This window comes from Prionailurus viverrinus, chromosome A2 (assembly GCF_022837055.1).
Source record: "Prionailurus viverrinus isolate Anna chromosome A2, UM_Priviv_1.0, whole genome shotgun sequence".
Lineage (NCBI taxonomy): Eukaryota > Metazoa > Chordata > Mammalia > Carnivora > Felidae > Prionailurus > Prionailurus viverrinus.
In genome coordinates, this window is record NC_062562.1 from 107,576,071 (window position 1) to 107,593,987 (window position 17,917).

Consider the following 17,917-nt stretch of genomic DNA (forward strand, 5'->3'; position numbering starts at 1 on the left):
TCAACACTGAAAAAATGTTAGGCATTGTTATAGTGGATACCTCCAAACATATCTATCTGGTACGTCCAAATATCCCAAAATTCAATCAGCCTTCACCTAAATGGCACTAAATTTTACAAATTAAAAATTTTAATTTTCTATCTTAATAGTCTGAGATGAATTTGTATTTAGCAAATCATTTCAGAATAAATAATACCTTTAGGTTATGCTTATTTTTAATAATTAAGCAAACATATAAATAAAGATTTAATAGACCACAGAACACTGCTCCTCTTTTTTAAAGACTTTGCATTTTAAATCTGGGCTGGATATATTCTCTTTGCAAACACAAGTCAAAATTAAGATAAGCTCCAGATCACTGCATCATCTAGAGCAATCACAAAAAGATCCAGTCTTCCTAAGTGAGGGTGAAAGCAAAGGCTAGGAACGTAGCCAGTGTCTGAATCAAGGAGATACTAGTACCAGGGAAAGAAACTGGCATTCAAGTCAGAAGACAGTATCTCATAGAACGGCCTACACATTAGAAATGGGGAAGGAGGAGACAATTGCTCTTAGGTCACTAGATGACCAAGTATCTGCCCCAGGAATAACAGGGATCAAACCTAAGGCAGCAAGACAACCAGGTTTGGCAGAAATTGGCTGAGTACCAAGTCAGGGCTGACTTGTGTGTTGATGGTGTCTAACTGTGGAAGTAGACATTGGGGAAGTGGGTTCAGGGTCCTGAGAGGTAAATAAAAAAGGCAAAGAGAGATCAAAAGCCATGTAAGTGCTTTCTAGAAGTTGCATTTACTTCAGCTACCCCTTTGAGAAGTCTTTATATTTAATCTGTAGTCATTTCACCAGTTAGCTTATGATCTGTTCATGACTTCCTTCCCATTTGCCACCACACTGAAGAAAGTTCCAGGAACTCCCTTCGTTTTAATCACAGGCAAAGCGCTCAGGATAATACCGCATTACAACCTCTTTGGCATTATTTTCATAAAAGTATCATAAGTAACAACTAATACATGATGATTAATATTTTAAAGTATTAGCAGAATTATTAACATAATTGATAATGCAAAGGGAAGTGGCCCAAAGAAATTTAACTGTACCATACCAAGACCAGAAAGAAATTAAAATTCTGAAGGTTAAGGATGTATTTTTTCTTTGATACATTAAAATTCTTTGCTTTGAGAATGTAATGAATAAAGTTAACTCAAAATAACTTTTACATGTATTTATATATGAAAAATATGTGAATGAATTGCTAGCCAACCTACATTATGTTCAGTGAAAGAAGATTTAGTAGAAAGCATTTTTTAAAAAATGTTATACTACCTCAAGAAGTATTTAAGAAATTCACAAACTCAAAATGCACTTGGCATTGGCAGCATAATTATGTATAAGGCACAGTGCTATGCTCTGTGGGTATAAAGATGATAAAAATCATGGTGAATGATCTCAATAAGCTTATGTCTATCAAGGAACTAGACAGACAAGCTGATAATTTTGATGTAATATCATTAGTGCTTGGATAAAGCTATGAAGCACTGAGGCCACGCTTTCCAACTAGCTGGGGTCAGGGATGGGGTGCAAGAAATGGCAATGCTCAACAAAGGCTTCATGGAGGAGGGGCAGCATGAAATGACTCTCAAGCTGAGTTGTGTAACTCAACTAAAGAAGAAGAAAAATTTATTTGGACACAAGGGAAGCACATGAAGAGATTAAAAAGAAGTAAGGTAAATGATATTGGTGAAATAGGAAGCCTGATTCAAATTATATTTCATCAGAAAGAAAGTAATTACATGATTTTAAGCAGAAGAGTATCATGGTGAGATTAGTATTTTAGAGTGATCATTCTGGTAGAAAGTTACAGGATGCGTTAAAATGGGGGACAAAATGGAGATGGGGAAAGACTGATGTGGTTAGTTCCAGGCGTGAAAGAGAAATGAAGTGGGCCAAATCTAGGACAAGAATAGTAGGGATGAAAAAAAGAAAAAGATCCCAGAAATATGTCATATTGGTAGGTGGACATGGTATTTGAATTTGGGGGTATGGAGAGAAATATAGGAGTGCATTCATGGTTCTAGCTTGGGAAACAGTAGGTACATAATGGTTTCACTAACTCAATATGGTAAAAGGAGGAGTGAGTGTTTTGGAATGTAAGAAGTCAGTATTTGTTTGTGGGGAGGAAATGAAGGGAGACAGATGATGTGTCTATTTTAGCTATATTGAATTTGTGGCTTGGTATGACTTCTAACTTAACAGAACTTTAGCGGGCACTCATCACTTGTTATGAATGGATACAAAATGAAATCTGACCTCATCTATGACCCCCCATATCTTACTATGCTCTCTCCTCCTCCCCAAGCTAATCTGTTTGTTCTCTCCACAATAGGAACATACTGACAACACAAACAGTATGTTTGATGTGCTCAGGGAGAAGGACTGGGGAGGAAGAAGACAAAAGGGGGGAAATAGGCTCTGGGGTCCTGCCTAAAGAAAGGCTCTTCTGGAACTATTTCAATACAAAGTCTTCTGAAACTGTCTCTTCAGTTTGATAGGCTTGTGAACATGGCCGATTGTTACATGGCTAGAATCCATACTCTGTTAGTGACTATTATAAAACTGTGAACTGAGGAGTATTTGACACATTTCTAATGACTACTTTATAGTGAGATATTTTAAAAGGTCATAAATGTAATTATTAAGTATATAGTGGAAAAGCTTTAGTTTTAAGCTTTCTTAGTTTTGCTTTTCCTGATACTTTAATTCTGGACTGGTGAAATTTCTAAGCAAATATTATCTTATTTTTTTTTAATTCTCTTCTTATTGTGGTAAAATATAGGTAACAGAAAATTTCACATTTTCACCATTTTTAAAAGTATACAGTTTGATGGCATTATGTACTTTCCCCTTGCTGTAGAACCACCACCACCGCTTATCCGCAGACCTTGTATTACTTTGATTTTTTAAAAAAATATCATTAAAATCAGAATCAAGACCCACTTATCACCTGCCTTTCCATTTTATATATTCCACTGAGAGAAAACCAGACTTCTGCTGTGCTCTATATATCTAGAGCAAATCCTTCATAAATTAAATATCAGCTCAATCATCAAAGAGTTTTTACATTCTATCAATTTTTATGTTCTGTATGAAAAACATTTTGTTATTCAATTGAAACAAAGAAGACTCTTTAGTTAAACCATACCAATGCTATGAAGACTATTTAAATAGTCTCTTCATTTAAAGTGAAATTTAAAGTTCAGAACTCCATGTGGTTCTAGGAAAAGTAGAATATACCAGAATATGAAATGACAAAAATGAGCCATAGTCTAGTACAGCTCTTGGCCCGCTAAAGAATGGAATATTCTAAAAGAATAAGAGATTTGGGGTGCCTGGGTTAAGCATCCGACTTGGGCTCAGGTCATTATCTTGGGGTCCGTGAGTTCGAGCCCTGCGTCCGACTCTGCTGACAGCTCAGAGCCTGGAGCCTGCTTCGGATTCTGTCTTCCTCTCTCTCTGCCCCTCCCCTGCTCATGCTCTGTTTCAGTAATACATAAACACTAAAAAAATCTAAAAAAAATTAAAGAACAAGAGAGTTTAAAGGAGAGAAAATTAGGGGCACCTGGATGGCTCAGTTGGTTAAGCATCCAACTCTTGGTTTTGGTTCAGGTCATGAGCTCAAAGTTCGTGAGTTCAACACTCAGATGGGACTCTGTGCTGATAGTGCAGAGCCTCCTTGGAATTCTCTCTCTCTCTCTCTCTCTCTCTCTCCTTCTTTCTGCCCCTCCCCCACTCATGCTGTCTCTGTGTCTCTCAAAATAAATAAATAAACTTTGAAAAAAAATAAAGGAGAGAAAATTAAATATAAGTTATATACAATTATTATTAATTTAACAATTGTATAGATCATGATAATTAATAGGCAAAATAAATATCCAGTTAGTAATTGAAATATAAGTTAACAAAAGTATCTTTTGAAGTGCTCGTGCTATGTAAAATAAGCTAAAATTATTCTGAAACACTATTTAGATTTTCATAGACATAGATTTTTTATTTATTTATTTTTTAAAATTTTTTTTAACGTTTATTTATTTTTGAGACAGAGAGAGACAGAGTATGAATGGGGGAGGGTCAGAGAGAGAGAGAGACACAGAATCTGAAACAGGCTCCAGGCTCTGAGCCATCAGCACAGAGCCTGACGTGGGGTTTGAACTCATGAACCGCAAGATCATGACCTGAGCCGAAGTCGGACACTTAACTGACTGAGCCACCCAGGTGCCCCAGACATAGACTTTTTAAAGTAAGTGATTTACCTCATGCTCTGGAGGGGGAGTCACAAGGATGGTGTAGGGCCTTTTTGGATTGAGATCCATGATGGGAAATAACCATGGAGAGTGAGGACAGTGGAGCCAGACCACTGGTTTTAATTACTATTCTACCACTTAAAAAAAATGTTCATTTATTTTGAGGGAGGGCATGTGAGTAGTGGAGAGGGGCAGAGAGAGAGAGAGAGAGAGAGAGAGAGAGAGAGAGAGAGAGAATCTCACGCAGGCTGTATGCTCAGCAGGAGCCTGGGGCTCATGAATTATGAGATCATGACCTGAGCCAAAATCAAGAGTCGGACACTTAATCCCACTGAACCACCCAGGTGCCGCTCTACTCTAACACTTTTTATCTGTGTGGAATCAAGCAAACAATTTGACCTTTGCTTCAGTTACTTTATCTATAAAATGAAACTAATTATAGGGCTTTTGTGAAAATTAAATGTACAGGTCAGTACAGGTCAAATGTCTCAAACTGTACATGGCATAAATTAAGAGCTTAGTAAATGTTAGATATTATTATTATGACTATTAACTCTTTTGGATTTTAAGCATGGAGTAAGGAGTAAACATCCCTTCTCCCTGAAAAGAATCCAAAAATTACAGAGTCCTTGTGGAAGGCATTTGGTGTTTCACTGTTTTTCATCTATTATCTTGTGAAGCAAGCTGATGAAAACTGGCCTTCCATTAAAGACAAGAAGACTGTTACTATCAGCACCACTATCATCCCACATCACAACCACTGTCACCGCCACCACCACAACTACCATCACCAGCATCGTTGGTAGCACGTCCACCAGTTCATCCCGACCACCATCACCAGCCATACATCACCAGCACCTTAGCGCATCACTACCACCACTATATCACCAGCACCTTAGCACATCACTACCACCATCACTTGTGGCAACACCTATAACATCTCTGTGAGTATAAATGTCACCTTAGAAGTGTGGGGAGAGTGAAGAATACCAGACAAGATGCAAGTGCATACATGCTGGTAAAGGGAGAACAGGAAGTCTTTTAAGGATATTTGGAACTAAGTACAAAGAGAGCAGAAAGTATAGGAAGTAGCCAATCTACAGAGATTTTTAAACAGGCTTTTTTTTTTTACATTATTTTTAGAGAATAAACTGATGCACAAACTTGGGGTTCAAAGTCGCTAAAAAGAATATATCAGGAATAAACAAAAGATCATATTTACCTGCTGTACACAAAGAGTAAAGATAATAAGTTTAGAGTAAAACCACTGGAAAGGTAGAATTAACACTTCCATTTTACATGCTAAGCTGGTCTGTTTGGAATCTGTAGCTAAATGTGTTTAAACTAGTGGTTAAGAGAAGGGGCCTTAATCAAAGAGCCTGGGTTTGAGTTCTACTACGTATCTGACCTTGAATAAGTTATTCAACCTTCCAAAGCCTCCATTTTTTCCATCTGAAAAATGATGATATCCATTATTTAATGTTTAGGTGAATATTTAATACATACTAGTACAATGTTGTGTATTAATTATATCTCAATTTAAAATATACTTAAATATAACACCAGCACTTAGCAGAATGCTATAGTAATCTAAGATTAAGACCTCCTCTGCCACTCCCAACTGGTTACTCCCCCAATCTTAACTACACAGTAAATACATGATCAATCACATGTAAGTGCTAAACTGGATTCATCGCTTTCTCTTAGCCCCCAGGGAACTCATTAGCAAATTCTTCTTGTTCCACCTCTCGAATGTTGCTTAAATCTATCAACTTCCCTGTCACTATCCATGCCTGAGCCCAGACCTCTCTGATAGACTCTCTCCCAGCTGCTACTCAGTCCAATCCAATCTCCACCCAGTGGCCAAGATGACCTTTTAACATGTAAATCAGATGATGCTTAAAGCCTTCAAAAGCTTCCCAATGGACACAGAATCAAATCCTAACTCTTTGCTATCATTTTTTCTACATGGTCTGTCTCCTGTTCATCTTCTATACTTTATCTCTTTCTGTTCTCCCCCTATCTCTACAAACTAGTTTCGGTCATCAAAACCCTCCTTACTGTTTCTCTAACATATTGAATTTTTATTTCTTCTTTCAAAAAAGGCCTCCTATGTCTACTTATCTAAAGTAGTATCCTCCATATTGCACCCTGTTCCTCCTTATCATTTCACCATACTTGTTTTCATAACTCTTGTAATCTTAAATTACGTTTGTGATTAATCTGTTTATATTTACATTTAGTGTCTTATCCAAAGAGTTCCTTGAAGATAATTATATTATTGATCCTGTTGTTTTATTGATCATGATATATATCACTGATCATGTTTCTATTCTTAAAATAGAAACCCACAGCATTGTGGGTTTTGTGGGCATTGCCTAACATATTTTTGAAATATAATAAAATATTCACTATAAAAAATGTCAACTAAAATTTTGTGGGAGGTCTAAATGTCTAACTTAATATCTCATTATGGAGAAAACAACAACAGGGAGAGTGTTCTACAGAGAAGGGTGCCCTCAAATCCCCAAATGGAGGTAAAAAAAATAACAAAACAGATGGGTAAAAATTCAGGGAGATTTATGTCTGAAGGCCCTACATATAATCTTCTCACACGGTGCTCTGAAATAAGTACAATAAAAATTAAGAAAAATTTTGTCAATTTTCTTTAGTTCCAGAGTTTAAAATATAATCGATCTATGGTATCTAAAGGTTGTACTTACACTAACACAAACATTCAAAAGTCAAACCACTGCCAAGGGCATATAATCCCACAAACCTGAATGCAGTAGTCCTGACACATCAATAATAAATAGAAAAAGGTACTTGGTAATAGATCCAAAGATTAAATATTGTGATTATTCAATTCTAGGATTATGTGATTAGTTAGTTATAGAAGTACATGACATCTGAAAAGCAAATATGAAGTGACATAGCATTTCAACTACTCGGTACTCACCGTGCATGGGGTCTGCATCCATGGTTCCCCATCGATCTGCATTGGCAGAGACTTGCTAGTCCTGGAGGAAAATATTTCATTTTAAGTATAACAATGAATATTTTATATAATAGGCTATACGTAAGATATAAGATGATGAGACCAGAAAATGCAAATATGGTAATAGCTGGCTCTAAATTTAACTCTTCTGAAGGAGACTTTAAGTCTTGACTGTTAATGAATACCCTGAAAAGGTACCTTGGTAACAGGAATATGAAGAGCTTCCTGGTGAATGCGATGATATAAAACAAATTATGGATACCAACAGAAAAATGTCGGGTTTATGGTTAATGATACAGTCAGAATTCCTATAGCTGAAAAAAAAAGCCTCCTTGTTTTCATGAAAACCTACATCTCAGACCTGGAGGAAAGGTGTTTGATGTCTCAGATTTTCTAATATCAACATTTTTATACAAATAACACCAATTATACCTGTGCTATGACCCATGGTTTCACCTTAGGGTCAAAAATACTTTTTTTTCCCTAAAGGTAAAGTTCTGGAAAAATGCTTCTTAAAAAGGTTTAAATTTAATACATATATAAGATCTTACTTTACAATAATTGATTATTTAATTTTGTAGAAATGATGGTGTACTTTAGTTCATGAAGGAATTTAAGTTAATGGTGCTTCACTAGTGTTTCCATTGGGTATTATGCCTGGTAGATACTTCCATGCCTCTGCAAACTAAACTGTATGGGAATCATGTTAGTGGAGATGAAATATGTATGTTAGAATTGTATCCATGGTCTGAACACGAGGGTATCAAATTCCAATAAACCTGATAAGTAACAGTTAACCAAAACTTGGTAAAATCTGCCAATTTCCATCATTTTCAAATATATCTGTGTTAATTATTGATAATTTGAGGCACAAATAAGACAGATGTTGTTATCAGAGTCCTGCATACTTTTAATTAACTTTTATTTATATCATCTCAACCCCCTGTCTCAATTACAGAGAAACAGCTACCTGATGACCACAGAGGAGCACTGAGCCAGCCGCCGCCCAGCACTTTTCAGTCCTGTGTATATTTGTCCCATCTCCATGGCTCCTTCCAAGCCAACTACCTCTAGCAGCTGATCACTCAGATCTGAAAGAAAACAGAAGCCTTGTAAGTTACAGTGTAGATCCATATGTGCACAATTTAATGCCCTTAGATATTATGAAGATGAAAAATGAAAGCTACTTGACAAAGAAAGCTTGTCTTGGATTCTGAAAGTAATGAAAAGATGGCCTACGTCTAAAGCTCTCAGTTTAACTAAACCCCGAGATGCTGTGGGAAAAGATCTGCTGTCAGCTTGGTCTAAAACAAAATGGGAAGAATGAATTTGGAGCCAAATAATGCCAAAGAATATACCAGTAGTTTTTAACATCAACAAACTTAATGTTATTCCACATGTATATATGGAACGTTTATACATTTGGCAGCAAATATACATTTCAACACTATAAATAAAGTATGAGGATATGCTGTCAAACATGATTTTGTTACATTACTCGAACAAAAGACCCTAGAGATCATGGAATTCGAGTCTCTCATTTAGAGATAAGAAGATTGAGTCTCTGAATCATTGAGTGACTTGTCCTTAGTGATGGGTGACTTTGTGCAGAAGTTCAAGAAACAATATTAATTTCTTGAAATGTTTTTTTCTGACGATATGCTACTAAAATACTATTTGGACACCGCTAGATAATTAGCACAGTGCAATTATTATTATTATTTTTAACAGAGGACAGTAGAAAGAGGCTAATAGTAATAGCTCTTGCTTGTTGAGTGTTTAATAAGTGCCTGTCGCTGGACTCCTTTGGTTCCCCTTAAAACAATTTGTGGGTAAATATGATTATTCCCATTCATAGACACAGAAGCTGAACACTAGAGAAGTTAACTAATTTATTCATATTAACATACCTAGGAAGTGACAGAGCCAAAATCTGAACCTAACTACTTTGATGCATAACCACCGTGCACTTGATAAATCAACCATATAAAACAGAGAGTCTTAAAAATTATAGAAATGCTTCTTACATAGGGAAAGAGGTTGGACTGTATAAGCTTCAAGGTCCCTTTCCAATCTGAAGACTTTGGCTCAGCCAGAGACAGAGGGTGCCCTCACATCAGGAGAATCCCACCAAGCCCAGCCCTGACACACAGCCCCTACACAGCTTACTTATTGAGCTCAGAGTGCCTGGATCCCTGAGAGGGAGGCAAGATTCCAGGTGCATATATATGGTCCTTTTATATTTTAACATTCTCATGTTTCTTTCAAATGTGAATAGTTTAATATTATTTTAGTAGCAGAACAAGCTGGAGATTGGAGCACAGAGTGGGAGGGCAGGATGATTTTACAAGATAATAACGTAAAAGCTGGTCATAACCGAGGTTGCACGTGCAGAAAAACAAGTGTGTTCTGTACGAACTCCATTTTGCATGGGAAACCCTCTTCGCGCACTACGGATCCACTGTAGCACTGAGTTCATAAAAGTAGATAATACATTGTAGTGTAGTTCAAGGGTATGGCAACTAAACACTCTGAAATCTCAAAATTTGTTAGGCTCATGATCATTGGCAAATATAAACCCTTAAAACAGAAAGTGTGACCAAGCCACTGGATTTTTCTTTAAATGAACTGATCAAAAAAACCCAATTATTTTTTTTAAACTTTAAGCTATAGCTGCAGCTGAGATTTCACCAAGTCAACACAACATTCCAGCTACAAAATCAAATGTTAAGAAGTCATACATTCATTCACCTTGCTGTTCTAAACCCTATTTAGACTTATTTCTCATGAAACTTATTCTGTGTTTCTAGTTTAAATTTATGTTGCCAAGAACAGATGGACAAGGAATGGAAACATATTCTTTCAGCTGTAGCCCGCACTAAAATGTACTTGGCTCTATAGCCTGGGTGTTAATATACGCATTTCTTAGATATATGTCAACCAGAAAACTACACTGTGGCAAGCACTAAAACCCCAGATGTGTGTCTGGTGATATTTATAAAACAACAACAACAACAACATTGAAGTTCATATGAAGTATTATGTATTTTGCAACTGTCTGATTCCTAAATAAGGGAAATTTTGTGCTAATCTTGCAATGATCTGGTTGATGGGAACTATTCTACAAGAAATAAAACACTTTCTCATGACAGTTAATCTGTGAGCCCTAACTTTTCCATGAATCACAGGGATTGTCTAACCCACACCATATTGCTGCTGTCTACCACCCTCCTTCCGATTTTTTTCTTTAATTTGTCTTTGTTTTTCCTCCCTGAAAAAATACCCTGAAAATCAATTCTACCATTAATAATCAGTAATGAAGATATTTCTTATAGATTTAGAAGACAGGCTTTCAGATTTTCATGTTCTTCATAACACAAAGAACTGCATAGAAACAGTGGAATATTTCCTAACTCCAGTAAAAGGAAACTGATACCATTTATTTCAGGTTAATACCAATAACGTTCAGGAAAAAAAAAAAAAAAAAAGAAGCTCTAAATTTGTGCTGAACAAATTTGCTTCTATTACACTTCCACATTTTGTAAATACAGTAGTCTGCAATGTCTGTGCAAAATTGAGGCTTCTTACTTATTGTCTTTGGGGGTTGGATCTTGACTGATTTCAGACAAAGATAGTTTCTATCTATGCCATTTTGAATTTTGTTTCTATATGTAGTATCATCTAAAAACATCAAAGACTTCGTCACTTCACAATCTAGCTAAAATTAGTTTACATGCAGGTCCCGCTGGGATGTCACAACCAACCAAATAAATCTACTGAATTAGTTTGCTACCTGGCTATTGATTTCATACATAAAAGATAAAGTAGCGAACTACAGCCCATGGACCAAGTCTGGCCTGCTGCTTGTTTTTGTGTGGGTTGCTAATTAAGAAAGGTTTTTATCCATTAACAAAGTGAAAACATTTAAAAAGAATAATATACTGTGACATCTGAAGATCATATGAAATCAACATTTTAGTGTTCATAATTTAGCTCTTTTTGTCTTTTTTTTTTTTTTTTTTTTTGAGAGGGGTAGAGAGACAGGGAGCAGACAGACTCTCAAGCAGGCTCCACCCCCAGTGTGGGGCCCAACATGGAGCTCAATCCCATGACCCTGGGAACATGACCTGAGATGAAATCAAGAGTCAGATGCTCAACTGACTGAGCCATTCAGGCATCCCCATAATTTAGCTTTGATTGTAGCGCAGCTACATTGTTTCTTTTAGGGTTTGTTTGTTTGTTTGTTTGTTTCTTTTTGTCTATGTCTGCTTTCACACTGCAGTGGCAGAGTATTTGCAACAGAGACCATACAGCCTGAAAAGCCTGAAACATATACTATCTGAACCTTTAGAGAAAAGTGTCAACCTCTAGTCAAGAGAAACATATAATTAATTAGGCCATTGAGATTTTCACTTCAGTACTGCCACTATAAATGCTAAATGGCATCACAGTGACCTGAATGAAATGCCGAACATCCTTCCTTCCTCAGTGTATGTGTCCCTGGGTAAAACAGTTTTTCTCAACCATGGAGTATCACCGCCTTTTTGTACTGTGAGGATTCTCATAATCAATTTGTTATTGCATCGTGAAATACCAAAGTTTCCAAATAACTTTGTTACAAAAAAACGAGAGACTTAATGTTCAACATTATGCGCAGTCATTGCATCCTGGTTGGACTTTTGAGCGTGAGAAAAAAAAAAAAGGGAGATGATACACAGGTAGACATGAATCACAACCAGACCTGTAGATCCAGAAGAGCTAGCTCCACCTGTGAGCGTCACCCACTGAGTACTGAGACCTCCTGACATCCTGGTATTTGGAAGTATGTGTTGATCCTGAGGAAGATACTGCTTTCACTCAGTGGGAAAAACTGCATTTCTAAAGAGTTAAATGTCTTTCCAAATGGCTCTATGGGGGTAACAGAGTTAAAAGAATCTGCTGTATTTGATTTTTTTCATATTTAAAACAGACAGTCCAGAAGAGGTGTGTCAGAGGGAAGGAACTTGATGAAACAACCAAAAACTGAGTCATATTAGAGCGACATTCTTTTTTTTTAATTAATTAATTTATTTTGAGAGAGAGAGCACACAGGAGAGGCAGAGACAGAGGGAGAGAGATAATCCCAAGCAAGCTGCACACTGTCAGCGCGGAGTCTGACACAGGGCTCAAACCCACAAACCACTGGGATCATGACCTGAGCCAAAATCAAGAGTAAGACACTTAACCGATTGAGCCACCCAGGCACCCCTGGAGCAACCTTCTTAACACAGGGTCAGGTGACTCTTTAACGTATTTCAATGTAAGTGGTGTCCTTCATTATCCTATATATTTTTATGAATTTTAAAACATGCTCTGAAGATATCCAGTAGATTTCACCAGACTGTAACAGAAATATGACAAGAAACACTACTTTAGAGTTTAATTTGCCGCGGACTTTGTAAATGTTTTTCTGAATACTTTTAGTGCAGGGCCATTTTGTTACACAGGCAATCAGGGGGAAAAGTATACCCCCAAGAGTCAGGGATAAAATACAGATTTGAGAACACAGGAGCAGCACAGCTAATAAGTGGGTAATATTTATTCACAGCTCAGTCTCTTCATTTTTGACAGTTATGCCCTGATAATATGTCTCATTATGTAATTGTTTCAAAATGCCATATGTGAGGGAAGAGAAAAGGACGCATTACAAACACAGACTGAATGTGGGTTGCAGCATTTTACATCTCGTAGAATATAATGTGTACTGAAGTGAGGGAAAGGAGGGGCAAGGCAGGGCATGCTTCTTTGTGACTGGTGTCCAGCAACATGCTGTGACATGGGGGGAGGCCATATCCTGGGCTATACTCACTGACTCAGCAGGGACATTTTGTATTCACCATAAGTTGCTAATTATATCAACGTCTATTATGTCTTTATTTGGCCATGATGTGTCCAGGATATCTATGGAGTTGTACCTTTGAGGGTGGGCAGATTGTATGCCTTCTAGTGATGTTTCATTTATCTAGCAATTATTGGAAACATGCCTGGAGATCCAGAATAAACTTGTAAAAAGCCAAGGTATGTATGAAATTCATCCACGTAGGTGAATCTTTGAGGATTTTTCCTTCACATGTGCATCTATTGTCCATTGATTCTTTATTTAGATGGCTCCTCACACGCACCAATGGCCATTTTCCCTTACCTCCTAAATTAGAAAATGCAAATAAAAGAAGGTGATTGGAGAGAACTAAAGCCACTGTTTATTCATATGGACTTTGTTTCACAGCCCAAGTATGTAAACATTAAAGAAGACTTTGGGGTGTCTGGGTGGCTCAGTCGGTTAAGCGTCCAACTTCGGCTCAGGTCACGATCTCACGGTCCGTGAGTTCGAGCCCCGCGTCGGGCTCTGTGCTGGAGCCCCTTTCAGATTCTGTGTCTTTCTCTCTCTCCAACCCTCCCTCGTTCATGCTCTGTCTCTCTCTGTCTCAAAAATAAATAAACGTTAAAAAAATTAAAAAAAAAAAAAGACGACTTTTAGCACCTAAGGCGACATACCATGCAATTATAGGTCTATCAAGGAAGTGGGGAGAGTTTATATATATATATATATATATATAAACATATATACTCTATGCCTACTATGGGCAGCCTCTCTGCTCAGGAATTTATAGGCATTTTTTCATTTAAGACTCCCCCAGTAATCCTTACAAACTGATATTATTCTCCTCATTTTATTGATGAGAAAACTATGTTACTTGTGCAAGTCTTCACATGTAGTTGAAAATCTGATTTTCAAACTACATATGCCTGACTCCAAATTCCATGTTACTATACATACTGACACAGTAAGAAGTAAGCATTAAATGTTATCACTGATGGAAGAGAAAAAAAAAACACTAATAGTACCACTAATACCACTAATTTTCTTACTGCTAAATCATTTCAGATGTCACTGAATGAAAATATAGAATAAAACTCTCATTCACAACGACTACTCCAGATCATGTGTGCATTATACTCTGCAGAATCCTGCAAGGAGGCTATGAAATGCAAAATACTTTTTGGAATAATTTATATCCAAAATGGTTAAAATGAAAACACTAGAAAATTAGAGTCTGGAACATAAATGGATTAACTAGAATTATTTGGAAAATTGAGCAGCATGAAATAACCCATTCTATTTTAAAAATCTGAAAAATAAGGGGTTAAGCTACACATACCGAAATTTTATATATATATATATATATATATATATACACACACACACATAAGATATATATATATATATATACACATATACATATAAATATATTATGTATATATATGTGTATGTGTGTGTGTATATATATATATATATATTTATATTTATAAATCACATGCCTGCTTTTTTTAAGTGTTTATTTATTTTTGGGAGAGAGAGAGAGAGAGAGAGAGAGAGACAGAGCACAAGCAGGGGAGGTGCAGAGAAGGAGATACAGAATCCAAAGCAGGCTCCAGGCTCTGAGCTGTCAGCACAGAGCTCGATCCAGGGCTCAAACTCACAAACCCAACTGCAAGATCATGACCTGAGCTGAAGTCGGAAGCTTAACGGACTGAGCCACCCAGGTGCCGTCCCCCACCCCCCGCCACATGCCTGCTTTTATTTCATTTAATTTATTTGTTTCTTTTTTAAAAGTGAGATACCACCAATTTTATTTTATTTTTAATTGTAAAGAAAAATTTATTTATTTTTATTTTTTTAAATATAATTTATTGTCAAATTGGCTAACATACAGTGTGTAAAGTGTACTCTTGGTTTTTGGGGTAGAATCCCATGGTTCATCACATGCCTGCTTTTAAAAATGACTTTTAAAGAATGGATTTGATCATGTCTTTGAAAGCCATCTGGTTTTTGAAAACAACCAGCCAGAGCTGACTATAACTTTATGTATTTTCATTCTAAAATTCTGAACTTCTCTAAATGGATCCAAAAAAAGTAAAGACCAGAAATCACAGCGTGGCATATTGTCAACAACCTCCCTTATCGGGACCAAAGTGATTCAGGGCCTGCAAATCACTTTCTTACGTGGCATACTTGAAAAGCGATCTTCACCCCGGGGCACACAATCCAAGAAATCATAAGCATTTCTTTCACAAGGCCCATAGAGAATCAGCTTAAGGACTTCCCACAGCATTCTATTGCTGCAACTGACAATGTGTATTATGACTAAATGTAAACAGAGAGTTTGTGAGCACAAGCTAGCAGTGACTCTGAACGCTGTGCTTCTGGGTTCTTGAGTCAGTTTGTTCTTGTTAAGCTTTGTGGAGGGACTGAAGGCCGTCGCTTGTTTTCTGTGTGAATGAGCCATTAGTGTGTGTGGGGATGTTTTCACAGCACCATGCCTCTGCTGCCCTCTTCCATAAACCAAGCTACCTCACGTGTCTCCTCATATTAGCACCATCACTAAACAAAGCAAGTGCTCATGAATGATGGCTGATGTCAGCAAATTCTGAATAGCTTCTGGAGGGGCATCCTTCGCCCCAACACTGATGCCTGCTAAAAGGGTGAAGTCATCAGGGAGATGACCAACTGTCTTCTCCTACGAATTAAGCAGTTCCAACAATTAAAAAAGAAACCACCCCAATTCAAATCAATTTATTAGAAGGCAGTGCCAATATTACTTTAGATGTGACTTTGTAGTTTTGCATTCAGTATCCAGCAGCAATATGAAGATGTTATTTTCTTGACATAGATTACAAAATACGATGTTTTATTGTCCCCTTATTTTAGTTTCAATGATGTATGAAAAACACTTATGAAAAACAGTAACGTTTTAAGAACATGGTAATTAATTTGATCTCATTTATAAATTAATACTGAAAATTAAAATAAGAACAAAGCATAATAATGACACATAGTCATTTACTGAATAACAGAGCTGGTTTTTATGTCCAGTTTATCCTGGTTACATACAAATAGTGTACTCTTAACAAGGGATTGAAAGATTCCATTATATTGGATTGACTGCTTTTTCAGACCATTTGTATAAAACCCTGCTGGTCAGAAGTAAATCATACTTCAGAATAGTATTTCTTCAGAAAAGAGGCTCCATGACTAAATATAATTAAATCCCAGTAACCTTCATTTGGAATTTTTTGGTATTCATCAAATATAGAATTATATCCTGAAATCTGGTGTCTGGCCAGAGAATCCTTGAAAATCTGCTGACTTCAGGGCTCTGCACAACAGGAATGCCACAGTTGCTGGTTAGAATAGTGTGTGTGTTTAAGGGGTTTTGTTGTTTTACAGAACTGAGGACCCCCTCCTCTCCCTTCTGCTCAACTGAGCATAGGACGTCAGAGCAGAACTGAGACAGGAACTCTTATGGTCTCAAGTTCTAACAACACCCTAATAGCATCATTGCCTCATGGTTTAAAGATGAGCTGTTCTTGACTCATCAGTGCCTCTAGTAAAGAATGATTTGAGTCAGAAGATTCTGCTTTTTTTTCCCTTTATTTTTTAAGGCTTATAATAGATTGTAGACAGATGAACCATCCTATCTAAAAGGCTACTTGTTAACATGTTAGTACAACTTGGTGTATACCTAGATTCTTTTATTTCATATAGATCCTTCCTTTTTTTTTCTTTCTTCTGTAGTAAGAAAACCTTATTTTATAACTTTATGGTTACAGAAAAAGAATTAAATTACATCTTGGATTACTAAATTGAATTAATGTTGACACAAGTAGTTTTATTTGGATGGGATTTTAAAATTAATCCCACTTGTAAATACTTGTAAGAAATAAATATCCTTTGTCATGTCAATTACAAAGTTAGCAAAGAAATCCTTGCAACACATGAAATCACTTAGAAGAGAGAACTTGCAATCTACTACTGTATAGGAAATTTTCAGTATCTAGTCACCTCACCATGCTTATTAATCATGTACTGACACGTTTCCAAAGAGCTTGGATTTAAAAAAAAAATAAAGAATAAGCCCTTGTACATGGACATGTTGAGGGATTCAGATAAGTACAAAAGGTCTCTGTGAGAAAGTTTTCCTTTACATTTTAAGAAACATGTCATTTTATCTTTATAAAAGAACTGTACTGATATTAATCCAACTTTCAGAAAATACAGCAACATTTGTGACTAATAGTTATGTGAAAAGTAGAAATGGAACATTTGAAGTACCTTTGCCCCCAACAGCACTTGAGTACATAGGAGAAGTTCAAATGCAAACTTTCAGATTTCCAACACTGAAAAACTAAGGACTTTATCTCCCCTTTCAAGGAGTTGCTTTGTGGGTAGGGAGAGCCCAAACCTCTTTTATAGTCCAAACTTTGTTAATATAATTCATTCTTTTCCTACCTCTTCTTATAAGAGATATATTCTTCTTAAAAGAGTTTAAAACGCTTTTGCACTGATACTGTTGTATAGTGAAAAATTATTCTATTTAGTTGTATTCTTTTAAAAGTTATTTGTTTAAAAGGGCTTCACTGTATTAGTCTTGCAGCCCTTCATACAACAGAACAAAAGCAGTTCTATGAAAGAAGTCTAAACTTGGACAAACCGTAAAAAAAAAAAAAAAAAGCAAAGTTCCTCTCTGTTTTTATCAAATTTGATTGCTGCAGCTGTTCCCAGTTTCTGTATTTTAAAAATAGC

At 36.4% G+C, this 17,917-nt stretch overlaps 1 protein-coding gene across 6 annotated transcripts in view; it reads right to left on the reverse strand.

Moving 5' to 3' along the window:
• Positions 1-17,917, reverse strand: part of DGKB (diacylglycerol kinase beta) — a 667,308-nt gene that overhangs the window by 27,646 nt on the left and 621,745 nt on the right. For all 6 annotated transcript variants that reach the window (XM_047848700.1, XM_047848697.1, XM_047848698.1 and 3 more), the window contains 2 exons: positions 8,264-8,384; positions 7,255-7,315 (listed from right to left, as the gene is read on the reverse strand). In XM_047848700.1, coding sequence (XP_047704656.1) covers positions 7,255-7,315; positions 8,264-8,384 — 182 coding nt within the window. The remainder of the gene's footprint in view (positions 1-7,254; positions 7,316-8,263; positions 8,385-17,917) is intronic.